Source organism: the organism of the source record quoted next, unplaced genomic scaffold (genome assembly GCF_019419815.1).
Source record: "Pyrus x bretschneideri cultivar Hongxiangsu unplaced genomic scaffold, Pyrus_bretschneideri_v1 Contig39, whole genome shotgun sequence".
NCBI lineage: Eukaryota > Viridiplantae > Streptophyta > Magnoliopsida > Rosales > Rosaceae > Pyrus > Pyrus x bretschneideri.
The window spans coordinates 3,908,121-3,921,054 of record NW_025999712.1 but is presented as its reverse complement, the minus strand read 5'-3'; the positions used below and the strand labels follow the sequence as shown (position 1 = coordinate 3,921,054).

Here is a 12,934-nt window from a genome sequence, read left to right as displayed (position 1 = left end):
ATTTTTATTAATTAAATTCGTTTTAATTTAAGTAGATTATAAAACCAATCATCTCAACTTTCTGCTTTACAATAATTAATTGGAATTAGGTTTGTTTTGAATTATTTAATAATCCCTGTGGAGAACGACCTTGCGAGAACCGTTTATACTACAACAACCTTGTCATTCTTGCAAGTAATATAGGAGTTTTTAACCCGTTTGCATGTGTGGTAAAATCTCTATCAAGAAACTGGCGCCGTTGCCGGGGAAAGTCTCGGGTGAGACAATTATTACTTTATAACACAAACTAACTTTACTTTATGCAAAACAAAAATTACAAATGAAACTTAGACTAAAAGTAAGTGTTTCAATCTCACTCCCCACAAACCATGTTGATGTGAATGTGCAAGTTGTCAAAGTATAATTCATGAATTAGTGTCTAAGCAACGATAAGTAGAAAAGACTCTAATGTGGGATTAATCTTCACCATGTCCATTTGTTATAACGTTTAAAATAATCAAACACACAAAACAAAAATGGAGGAATGGAGGAATGAAGGAATGGGGGTGTCTTTTTCTCCTGAAGGTGGACAAAGATTTTGCAACTCGAGTGCTGAGAGTATTATCCCATATCAGCAAATGAAACTCAGCGTTATGCTGTAGGGTTGTCAATTGGCTCGAAACAGCTCGAGTTTGCAATAAATTCGGCTCATGAAAGAAACAAGCCAAATCAGGCCTAGTTTGGATATGAGTATGTTCAGCTTGTAAAGCTCGAGAGCTACTCATATTTTTTTATGAGATAACTTGAGCTAGAATCTATACAAGAAGTTTAGTTGAAATGAAAGATAATGTTTAGGCTGACTATCTTCAATTTGATTTTTTCCTCAAAGACAAATCACAACCGTAGTGGTGTGAGCCTCCGATTAGGTCCATCCATGTAAAAAGAAAAAGCAATTTATGTTGGTGATCCCTGTTTTGCTTTTTTAGATTTTATATATTCTGTCATTAAAGTGCGTTGTCAAGCAGCAAATCTTTTGAACTCACTCGAGCTTGGATCGTATGAGAAGCACGCCAAAGAATCCAGCTCGAGTTTGAGAAAAATTGGACAAGTCAAGCTTCAGTGCCACCAGTGGTATTTAGTTTGACTTGGTTCGTTTACAATCTTACAAACTGGACAAGTCAAGGTTGATCACCGTAATATTTGGTGTTGGCTCGTTTGCAACCCTGACCTTCGACACCTAATTGAGTCCTTGAAACGTTATTCCGCCCCGACTCCCTACTATGTCCAAACTCATAAATTTAACAACGATACACCTAATTAGGAGCAAAATCTATCCACACAAGTACAGGTTTATTTTTATAATTGGATTTCTAAATAACACATCCCACTGGAACTGAAAATTTGCAGGTGAGAGACTTGGAGCGTTATGAAAGAGGGAAACGAGAAAGAAAAAAAAAAGTAGGCTTTTCGAAAAACGGCATGGATTTGGCCATATGGATATACTCTTAATTATTGTTGATTGATTTTGAGTTGGATATTTTTATTAGGATATCATTGTCAGATTTCTTTCGTAACTTAAGTCTAAAGTTTATATGTGTTTATGCGTTTTATAGTATGAATGATTCATGTGTTTAACTTACGGATAATACATAAATAATGACGTGTTAATAGTATTATTATGTAAAAACAAACAATCAACATATTTCTCATTAAAAAAAAAAAAGTTTTTTTCTTGGTAAGAATAAAATAGCCGAATCGCGCCAATAATCTGATGAGACAACTTTCCCCAACACGTTATCAACTTTAATTTGATTGGTTGGAAGGCTTTGTGACAAAATTGCATCATATAAAATGATTTGAAGTCCTTTTTAGACTGTCTTTGGTAGCATCGACCATCCTTGATATTAGAGTATAAGATAACAATTAAATCGATGGTGGGTTGGATTCCAAATTTCCAAGGGGCCACCAAGTTTATTTGTCTATGTGAAAAATATTTGATACAGATTAATTAAGGGACCCAGAAGAGAACATTTTAAATATGTCACTTTGATGTGTACATTTTATTTGATTCAACTAATAGTGGTCAAAAGAAAACAATTACATTATTTTGCTTCTAGAAATTTACCTACAGAAAATGACCACTTTGTCAATTCATGTATGTTTGGTCCATCATAGAAATTAAGGATTGGATTAGGAACTTTCAAGAATATTGTAGTCTCACCCCCGTTGACTTGAGGGGAGCTTCATGATTCAATTTCAATTCCTTTTTATCTTGCAACAAAATTTTAAGCTATGGAATCTAATCATTTAGGACAACTTTGCTTCATATTTTTTTTTTCTTTTGATCCAACAACTGGGCTTCATCTAAATAAGTTTTTGCCAAACTAAAATCGATAACTCTGGTTCATAAGAAAAGGAACCACTTGATGCATACACATAGAGATTGAGTGTTATTATGCTATATGTTGTTACGAAGAATTAAAGTATGGTTTTAAAGAATTAATATATAAAAAAAACAATTAAAGAGAAGTATGACCATACTTATAATATAATTTGATAGAAGTATACATGTACCCACAAATGTTCTCTTGGTCACTTGATGATCAAGAAATTCACGGTGACTTGCCTTTGGATTTGATATCAAGAGTTGAGATGAAGTGGATGTGATTTTAATATCTTACTCAATTCTGATAAATATAAATCTCACATTGAAAACAAAAAGAACTTAGCATGTGCTTATAAGAATTTGAACTACTTCCTATTTTGTCAATTGGTGATAGAACTTTAACTTCCAGCGTAGTATTTTATACTATTCTAATATGCACATAGAGATGATTCAACATTAGTGCAAGAGGGTCTTCACACGGGTTTTTTACGCCACCCCCCAACTGTTGATTTGATGGTGAAATTTTAACTTTTTTCATATTAACAAAATAGTATTCTAAACTATTGAGTTTAGAATACTACTTTCTTCCCCACTTAGTACTACGGTTTAGTGGTATTCTTCTTCACTTGTAAGTGAGAGGTCTTAAATTCGATTATCGCGCCAAGGTGAAATTGAATCACATTATTGCTAGCCCATTGTGAGGCTTAGCCTTTCCCATCCCCTTGAGTGTACATAATGCCATTTGTTAAAAAAAAAAAAACAATACTACTTTCTTCATAGTATTTTAAACTATTCTAATATGCACAAAGAGATTATTCAACTTTAGTGCAAGTGGATCTTCACTTCACATGGGTTTTACGTCACCCAACTATTGATTTTATGATGAAACAAGTTTAACTTTTTTCATATTAACAAAGTAGTTTTCTAAATTATTCTAGTATGTACAAAGAAAAGATTCAAATTTGAGTACAAGTAAATGGACACAGTGTTAGACCAGCTGGCCTAACTGAACATTTTTGCTATAAACATTAAATTAGCACATAAAAAACAAGCAAGGTCTTTTTTCTTTTTTTGTTCGAATACAAGCAAGAACTAAAAAATACAAACCTCCTACCCCGTCATATAATAACACAATGTTAATATCATTATGTGACGTCAGTCACACTATTTTTTTTATTTTTATTTTTTAATTTCATGGGATTTGGATTTTTCGACAGAGCAATGTGATGTCTATAAACTTTATTAATCAGCATAGATATCTACACTTGATCGGCGTGTACACCTTCACCTGCACTACTATAAATAGCAGTTGAGACCCTCACAAGAAAACTCATCCCAGGCTTTGAGTTAATTCAATTCCCAGCACTACAACAATCTTCTCCGTTGTCCTTATACCAACTTTTGAAGAAAATGTCTAGCAATTGTAGCTGTGGAAGTGACTGCAAGTGCGGCAGTGGCTGCAAGTACTGTAACCCTAACCGTATATATGATCGATCATCATTCTCTATTATTCCTAATAGTCTTAATTAGGAATTAATTACTTTGTTTGTATTTTCCAATAATATCGTTTTATATATGTAGATGTGGGATGCACGCTGACTTGGGTTACTCAGAGACCACTTCCACTACCATCATTGCTGGGGTTGCACCAGTGAAGACGTAAGTTTTTATAAGAGAAATATACCTAGAATAAAACTGATTACAATTTTTTTTATAATAGTTTGGAATTACAATGACACTAAACAGACAATAATGCGGCATGTACTGCATGTTGTTTACTTAGTGTCCCTCTAGTTCTATTTGTCCATATTGCTCTTTGATAAAATCTTCAAACATTGTTTTAATTTTATGAATTGTATGCTGAAAATAGATTGATTAATTGAATTAAGCTGATTATTATTATTATTGCAGGTTCTCTGAGGGGTCTGAGATGAATTATGGAGCAGAGAATGACTGCAAGTGTGGCTCGAACTGCAGCTGCAGCTCATGCAGCTGCAACAAATGATCAAAGCAAGCCGAGGTCAAAAGTCAAGAAGAGCTGTCCTGCATGGGGTCTATATAAATAAGAAAAGGACTGTGAAAGTTGAATTGTTCAGTTGGGTTTTAAAACTTAATGTAAAATAAGATTGCCATTTTACCTGCAAATCCATGATCTCCTACACTAGTTGGGCTTGGGATTTGCTTCGTGCATGGCTACCGTTGTATGTTACTCTTAATTAAAAGTGTTTGTTCTGGTGTTTTTTTTTTTTGGTTGAGTTCATCACACTGATGATTGTTTAGGTTTGCAAATGAGAGATCAAACTATACGTAGTTAATACTTAGTATGAACAGCTGAGACCTCCAATATATCAGTATTATCCATTAATTTATTAAATTAAGCACAAAGTACTCAGTATGCATGCATGACACCAGCACAAGTACTGTTGATCGCGATCCATATCTTTTTATTTTTTTTCAATGCGACGGTAATTGGACCAGGTCTTCAATCACTTACAAAAGAAACGCAATTATATTGTGATATAAATTGATCAGATAAAGGTGGCAACTCTTTTGTTTGCTTAACTTTGTAACTCTTAGTTTAATTTTCTAAAATCTGAATAAGCTTCATCCTCAAGAGGATAACAACTGGATCATCAGCTAATTAACACCTCTAAAATTATGATAAGATATTCTTAGACATGGCCGATTATATACATTCATGCGTCTATCTCTATCATTACGTTAGATGTGATAGTTTTTTTTAGTGATGAAGTTGTAACATATGCACTATTTGAAACCTTTTATAGGCTAGAGTGTATAAACTTTACGAGATCATGGAGGGCTAGATTCCAAAGGGCCACCATTTTTATTTTTCTGTAAGAAACTATTCGACACTAATTAATTAAGGTACCCAGACAAGAACATTTGAAATGTGTTTCTTTCTTCACCTTGACGTGTACGTTTGATTTGTCTGTTAAGCAGCAGGCTGTATTCCTTCTTAATAAGATGCCATGAACAATACTTAGGACAATTAACCAAACGAAAAGTTAGGACAATTAGCGTTATTTACAACTGACAATTGTTTAATTTATCCACACACAAAAATTACATTGTCTTGCTCTTAGAATTTTACCCACAGAGAATGACCACTTTGTCAATTATTCATGGATGTTTTGGTCGTGATCTATCCCAGGAATCAAGGACTGATATATCTATGGATTATTATTTATATAAGTCATGATTCAACAAGGACTATGTTAGTTGACTTGAGAAGAGCTTCAAGATTCAATATCCATTCACGTTTGTTTTCTAACAAAAAAATAAGTCATAAAATCTAATAGCTTGGGATTTGTTTCATAACCATTTAATTTTTTTTGTTTTTAGTTTTTCAGATTTTATTTATTTTTGTTAGCTATGAGTTAAAAAATGATGGTGAAAGATACGTTCAAGAAATGTATAAGAACACAAGAAAAGAAACACAAAATTAAAATTAAAATTTATTTTAAGTTATTCTCACTTTTAAGATTTTATTTTTAGTCAAATTGTCCTTTATTTCTCTTCTCTTCACCACTCTTTTCTCTCTCTCCCTAACTCTCTAACTCCCAAACACCATAATTAAAAACTAGGGGAAACTTGATATAAGTCCAATTTTTTGAGCCAATAGTAGGAATAGTCCAGTTTATTAAAATAAGTCCAATTTGTTATATTTAATTATTTAATTATCAATAGTTATCTGTTCAATGATAAGATTTATTATAAAAATCAAATTTCTTCCCAATTATCTCTTTGCTTATTTCTTTTTATTTATCTTTTTGTTATTTCTCGTTCTTCCTCCTGCTTTAAACCCCATTTATAGATTTTATTTTTAATTTTTATAATCAACCTATATTACAGATTAATTATATTTATCTACCTATATGACAGATTCTTTTTTTATAATCAACATGTCACAGATTAATGTGTCTTGCTTGTAGGTATGTTATGTTTTTTCTACCTTTTAATTAGTTTTCATATCTCACGTATAGGTATTATATACATTCATATATTTGTTACTTGAGTTAGGGTAGAATGTTTTGCAGATAAATTTATGTTAGTATATTAGTTTTTTTTTGTTATAAGATATTAAATATATTTTTTTGGAGTTGGAAAATGCATAATATTAGAAGATTTTAATTGATTTTTAATATTTTTAGAAAATATAAAATGAGTATAAAAGAAATAAAAACAGATAATTAGATAACTGGACTCATTCCTAAAAACACTCTATGTTTTTGGACCTGGATCTAAAAGCCCCTAAAAACTAAAAACCAAAAATTATCAAACGGATTCATAAAATCACTTACTGAAGTTTATCCAAATTAAAATCAATAACTCTGGTGCTACTTAGTAGTATGGTCTATTAGAATTATTCTTTACTTGTAAGTGAAAGGTCATATATTCGATTCTCGTCAAATGCGAATTTGAATTACATTATTGCTAATTTATTGTGAGGTTAAGCTCATCTCCTTTCCCTTTAGTGTAGATAATATTGGTCATTAAAAAACAATCAATAACTCTTGTTCATAACAAAAGGTCAAAAAAGGAGAAAAAAAAAAGAAAAAAAAAACCAAAAACTAAAGGTTTTGTACCCTTTAGTAAAAGACGACCACTTGTGGACGCAAATGCGCTTTGTCCTGCGGAGAAGACCGAAAGATGGGACTATTATTATTTATAAATAAATAAAATGAAAGAACTCCTCGCAAATAACAAGTTGATGGAATTAAATTTGAGTGGTGTACATGAGTGATAAGAAATAAGATCCTTAAGTTTCTATTTTAAACATTGATGCTGTACTTATGTTTTGAACAGCATCTTTGAAGTTTTTTTATTTTTTTTATTTTTTTTATTTTTTGTTTGATTCTACAATTATTATCTATAAAATTTGAACTCAGCTAAACTTTTCTGTAATAATAGTACAAATAGAGTGAATAGAACAAATGATCGATATCTTTGCTAAGAGTTTAAGTTAAGTTAGTGTTTGATAATTACTTTATACTGTGACATTTAGACATAGTAAAAAACAGTAAGGATCTCTAAAGTATAAATGTGTTACCATTCAAACATAAATGTTAATGACATCGATACCACGTGTCAATGATCTAGTTACACCAAAAAAAAAAAATTCCTACAAATATGAATTGTGGATGGTTGGCTAGGGCCAGTAATCTCTGTAAACTATAACAATCCCGCATATATAGACATCTAGGAATGATCCACGTGTACGGTGGATCTCAACCACTTCAACCTTCACCGGTACTATAAATAGCATTTCAGACCCTCACAAGAAAAATCATCCGAGGCTTTGAGTGAATTCAATTCCCAGCACAACAGCACTCTTCTCCTTGTCCTTTTGCCAACTCTTGAAGAAAATGTCTTGCAATTGCAGCTGTGGTAGTGACTGCAAGTGCGGTAGTGGCTGCAAGTAATTCTTCTATTCCCCTAACCAGCATATATATGATCATCAATCTCTATAATTCTTAATTATTAGTCTTTTTACTAATAATGTCAATTGTTTTCTTTTTGTATATATGTGTAGATGTGGCATGTACCCTGACTTGAGCTACTCCGAGACCACTTCCACTGAGACCATCATTGCTGGAGTTGCACCGGTGAAGATGTAAGTTTTATAAGGACTGTTTTATTAACTAAGGTTAATTAAATGTATTCCAAAAATAGGTTTAAAGCGTACTGTAAAAGTACTTATTAGCATTTAAAAAATGTCATTCTCTACTCTAATCACATAGAAATATATAGAGAATTTACTCTTCAAGGAGTGCCGAATCACTTTTTAGGGGTTCTAAAAAAAATGATATTCACTATATTATCATTATTATTGCAGGTTCTCTGAGGGGTCTGAGATGAGCTATGGAGCAGAGAATGACTGCAAGTGTGGCTCAAACTGCAGCTGCAGCTCATGCGGCTGCCACAAATGATCGAAGCAAGCCATGATCTAAACTCAAAGAAGAAAGCTGTTATGGTCTCTATAAATAAGAAAAAGACTGTAAAAGCTGGGTTTTAGAACTTACTGTAAAATAAAATTAGCCATGAGATTTGCAAATCCATGAATCTCTAGCTAGCTAGGGTTTGGGATTTGCTTTGTGGCTAGCTTAATTATCTGTATGTTACATCTTTCTTAATTTATGTGTTTCTTTAGCTTAAATTTCTTGTGGGTTTTACTTTGATGTGTGTTTGGGTTTGGAAATGAAAGATAAAATTGTAGTGGATATGGACAATTGAGATCTCCTTTGAGTTGACCTTTAATCCATATTTTATAAGCCACCAACTATTAGGTCATGTTCCTATCTTCTGACTTTTTATCTGATATAACCAGATTTGGAATTTAGAAACACCAGGGATATTCGACCCCAAAAAAAAAGGGAAACACAAGAGATAAACCATATAATTAATTCATTCCAAGAGTCATATAATTGATTAATTAAAGGCATGATTAATTTCATCTATTCAAACATCGCACGTAATCTACGCGACAAAACAAGAGATTTACTTCCATCTTGGAGCTCTAAACTAAATCTACTATGATCATGTCTTAGAGTTAAAACTAGTAGTTTTCCGTAACGGGGATAATAATAAACGGCATAATTCATGGGAAAACGGAAACATGGATCTGTGATAATATAAGGCGTTCATTACTAGACACTGGCCATTTTTGTATGATGTTCCACCTACAGCCACGTCCATATCCTCCCCCTCCCATGGCAACGACCGCGGCCACCTTGAGCATGAGGTGCTTCTTCCTTGTATCCTCCATCCTCCCCTCCCATGGCCACGACCGCAGCCACCTTGAGTAGCTGCCTCCGAAACCACGTCCTCTACCATTTGCCGCTATCCCCGACTGTGTAATCCATCGTCATTTGGTGTGCCCTCCTCATCTTCATAATCAATCTCTCTCAGATGCCTACACGAGGTCAGCAGGTAAAGGGAGCTGGTAGGCAGGGCCGTCTCTGACAGTTTGGAAGCCTATGCAAATTTCATAAAAAAATAGAAGAAAGTAATACACAAGTTTTTTATTGCTAGAGAAGAGTAAAAAATTAATATATTAAGTATAAACTCCACTTAATCAATTGTAAAATCATACAATGATGATTTTTCTTTTCAGTTAAAATTTTTTTATTAGAAATTAATACTCATATATATTTATATAGAAAGATGAAAAATTATGGGACCTCTCAAAAATTCAGTCTTGTGCCACTGTACCTTTTGGACACCCTCAACATCCCCTCTGTTGGTACGTACCACCCATGGAGGGTTGATTTATTACCTTGAGTTGAAGTCTTGGCCAAAACAAGAACATATTGGACTCATATATGTTTGTCTACCGGAAAAAACCCATACATTTCTTGAAATAGAATTCTAATATAGGCATCGAAGAACCGTCGGCTGGCAACAGCCATCATCACTTAAAACGTGACCTGGTTGTGCAGGTGCCGTGTGGTAGGAAGAAATGAACTACTTTGGCCCACTCCACCAATCAAATGAAACTCAAGAATAGGTTGACTCCTTAAGTCTAAAAAAGAGTTTTTATTAAAAAATACTTTGTGACCTATTTACATAATTTTATATTAATTATCGAAATTGTTCATATTATAATCATTATTTAAAGATTATATTTGTAAAAAAGAACTGTTATTAACACTCCAAAAATCTCATTCTATACTCCTCTCAAGTGTATTTTTCTTTCTAATTATAGAAAGTTCGGAGTGTCAAATAAGATTTTGAAGTGCTAATAACAATTCCCTTGCAAAAAAATCAATTAAAATTAAAATTGTTTAGTTATCGAATTGTATAAAAACATACAAATAAATTCGGTAAAAGCATAGAGTATTGTAAATATGCCATGATATATTTTAATGAGAAGTTCTCCTCAATCCTTAAGGAGCCAATTCTTTCTTTCCAAATAATAAATTGAGAGAATTAAGTTGAGAATATTTTCAAGAAAAGTTCCTCAATATATCCTTCAGGACCCCAAGTTTTTATTCCCAAATAATAAAAAAAAAGGAATTAATGTGAGTGATGCACATGAATGATAAGAAATAAGATTCTTAATTTTCTACACCCTAATTGTATTCCTATTTGAGCCACATTATTATGGCTAGCCCAGTGTGAGGTTTAGTACACTCCTCAACCCTTTTAGTGTAGATAATATCGTTTATTTAAAAAAAAAAAAAAGTCTTTCTAATTTTAAACTATTGTTTATGTGCTTATGTTATCATATTTGAACATTAAACCTCTTTTTGAAAATAATAAAAGTGGAGTGCCACTAAAAAAAATTAATCATTATCAAGGTAGAAATTGAGTGCCACTAGGTTGAAATAATTATTATTAATTATCAATATAGAAATTGAGTGCTACTAATTGATCGTCATCAGTTTAGAGTTATTTTGAAACGTGACAAATTTATATACAGAAGAAATTTATTTCTATAGTGACACACCCCGATTGAAGTTAAGATGTACTGACCATCACGTAAGGGTGACGTACCCAAGTGTACAACAAAAGTGATGATAGTAATAAGTAAATGCGAATAAATAAAAACCCTAAGCTAATTTAACTAGTGATAATAGATAAGTGTGTGAAAGTGATCAAGTACCAAATACCAATATTTAGAGCATAGGCAATCCAATAGTGCAGTCAAACCAACTAAGTGCTAATTATACAAACAGGGAAAAGATCTCTACTTATTTATAGAGATGTTAGAACCGCCGTGACGTTCTCGTGGGCCACCAAGGATTATTAGCTACCTAGAACCTGGAGGAGCGTAAAACAGAAAACGTGAGTGGGCAAAAACAAAGCTTTTGAAAACGCAGTTGTCCTTATGAACATACTAACCTCTCACTGTAAAACCCGTATAATTTCCCAGAAAATAATAACATGTAAGTATATAAAAACAGTGCTTAGAAGCAGTGAAAATAGAGGTATGCCATGTCAAAATGTTCAACCATAAAATGTGTAAGCCAGGTGATACGAATCAATGTAAAATAGTATACCAGCCGGAGTCACTTAATGTGACCTGTACGGCTGAATCTATAGCTCATCAAGTATGCCTGCACACGAATCAGAACCACCTATTATGGTCTATATGACAGGGTTGGGTGTAGAAAAGTATGCTTAAGTGCTACGATCACGTGAAGGCTGTGCGAATAATCGCAGGTCACCTACGAGTCGAAACTACCTATCGTGGTCTATACGACAGGGCTGTGCATCAAACTTGGATCCAAGGTGAGCGTGCGGTGTGGGAAGTGAACATCACGTGAAGGACTATGCTTTATCGTACAGACCACAATAGGTGGTTCCGACTCGTGTGCAGGCATACTTGATGAGCTATAGATTCAGCCGTACATGGTACGTCTCACCTATATGCGAAATAACTAATTTAACGTTAATTCGATAGCACATTAACAAACTTAGGTTTAATTCCTCATATGTTGCTTAAATGAGGTGCTTGAATATACCAACGTAATTTACTCAACAACACAAACACCCCTATATTTTTAGAAAAAATTTTGGACGTCACACGCCCCCTCACATGCAAGCCAAGGTATGGCCACATACGCCGGCCACGCGCAGGCACGTGTCTGGCACACTGATGGAATCCCTAACGGCGTTAGTGAATATTCTGTTTTAAAACTAACGGAGTTACCTGATGCCGTCAGTATATTCTGTCAAAGTTGATGGAATATTCTCCTCCTTCTCCATTGGGCTCCGCTAGAGCCGCCTCCAGCTGCCATCTGTTATGCCAGATTTTGGAAAAATTTCAAACTTCAATATCTTCTTCATTTTTCAACCAAAATCCATGAATTTTATATGGATTTGAAGCTCTTGAAGAATAGAACACAACCATACCTATTTGAGGCCCTAAAAACGACGGAAAATGGTCGGGATAAAGCTTGGAAAAATCGGCTAAAGCTGCAACTTCACCACCCTAAGTGTTCTGACGTTCAAACCACTCCAAAATTGTTCCAAAATGCTAGGGAAATTAGATGAGTACCTTCTTGAATCTCAAAACCAAATAAATCTTTCGCGATCACGTCGGAGGAAATTGGACCCCTCGCCGGAGCTCTGGTTTCTCGAGTTCTACATGTCCTTTCTTCGAGCAAGGGACACCACCAGGTTTGTGAAGTTGAGAGGAGCACGAGGGTGTTATCCTCTTGCTTGATCTATGAGGTTTTGATGGGCTTCTACGTGGGTGATTTACGGGTTATATGGATGGGGAGAAGAATCGAGCAAAGGTGAGAGAGAGAAGGGAAACATGCATACGCGTGCATGTGTGTGCGTGTGTGGTCACGAGTTGGCCAAAATAAAAGGGGTCACAAGCCCTGATTGGGCTATGGGATTTAGGGCCTAAATAATTGGTCCAAAGGAAATAAAACAGCCCAAAAATATAATTCCATCCAATCTCGATCTTAAATCGTCGTAACATTTTCGTTAAGGAACCGGTTCAACCTTAACTCTCGTCAACACACTCGTGACGTCGAGTACAATTTAATTACGTCAGTGAGAAAATTAATTTAAAATTGCATATGTACATCCACA

The 12,934-nt window shown here is 33.9% G+C and overlaps 2 protein-coding genes across 2 annotated transcripts; both read left to right on the top strand.

The window, feature by feature from the left end:
* Positions 1 to 3,667: 3,667 nt before the first annotated feature.
* LOC103944923 (metallothionein-like protein type 2) lies at positions 3,668 to 4,605 on the top strand. The gene is made up of 3 exons (XM_009355399.3): positions 3,668 to 3,828; positions 3,947 to 4,024; positions 4,277 to 4,605. Exons 1-3 carry the CDS (start codon positions 3,776 to 3,778, stop codon positions 4,368 to 4,370), a joined length of 225 nt encoding a protein of 74 aa, XP_009353674.1. The 5' UTR covers positions 3,668 to 3,775; the 3' UTR covers positions 4,371 to 4,605.
* Positions 4,606 to 7,646: 3,041 nt separating this feature from the next.
* On the top strand, positions 7,647 to 8,543 carry LOC125467800 (metallothionein-like protein type 2). The gene is made up of 3 exons (XM_009355401.3): positions 7,647 to 7,805; positions 7,920 to 8,000; positions 8,223 to 8,543. Exons 1-3 carry the CDS (start codon positions 7,753 to 7,755, stop codon positions 8,314 to 8,316), a joined length of 228 nt encoding a protein of 75 aa, XP_009353676.1. The 5' UTR covers positions 7,647 to 7,752; the 3' UTR covers positions 8,317 to 8,543.
* Positions 8,544 to 12,934: the final 4,391 nt, after the last annotated feature.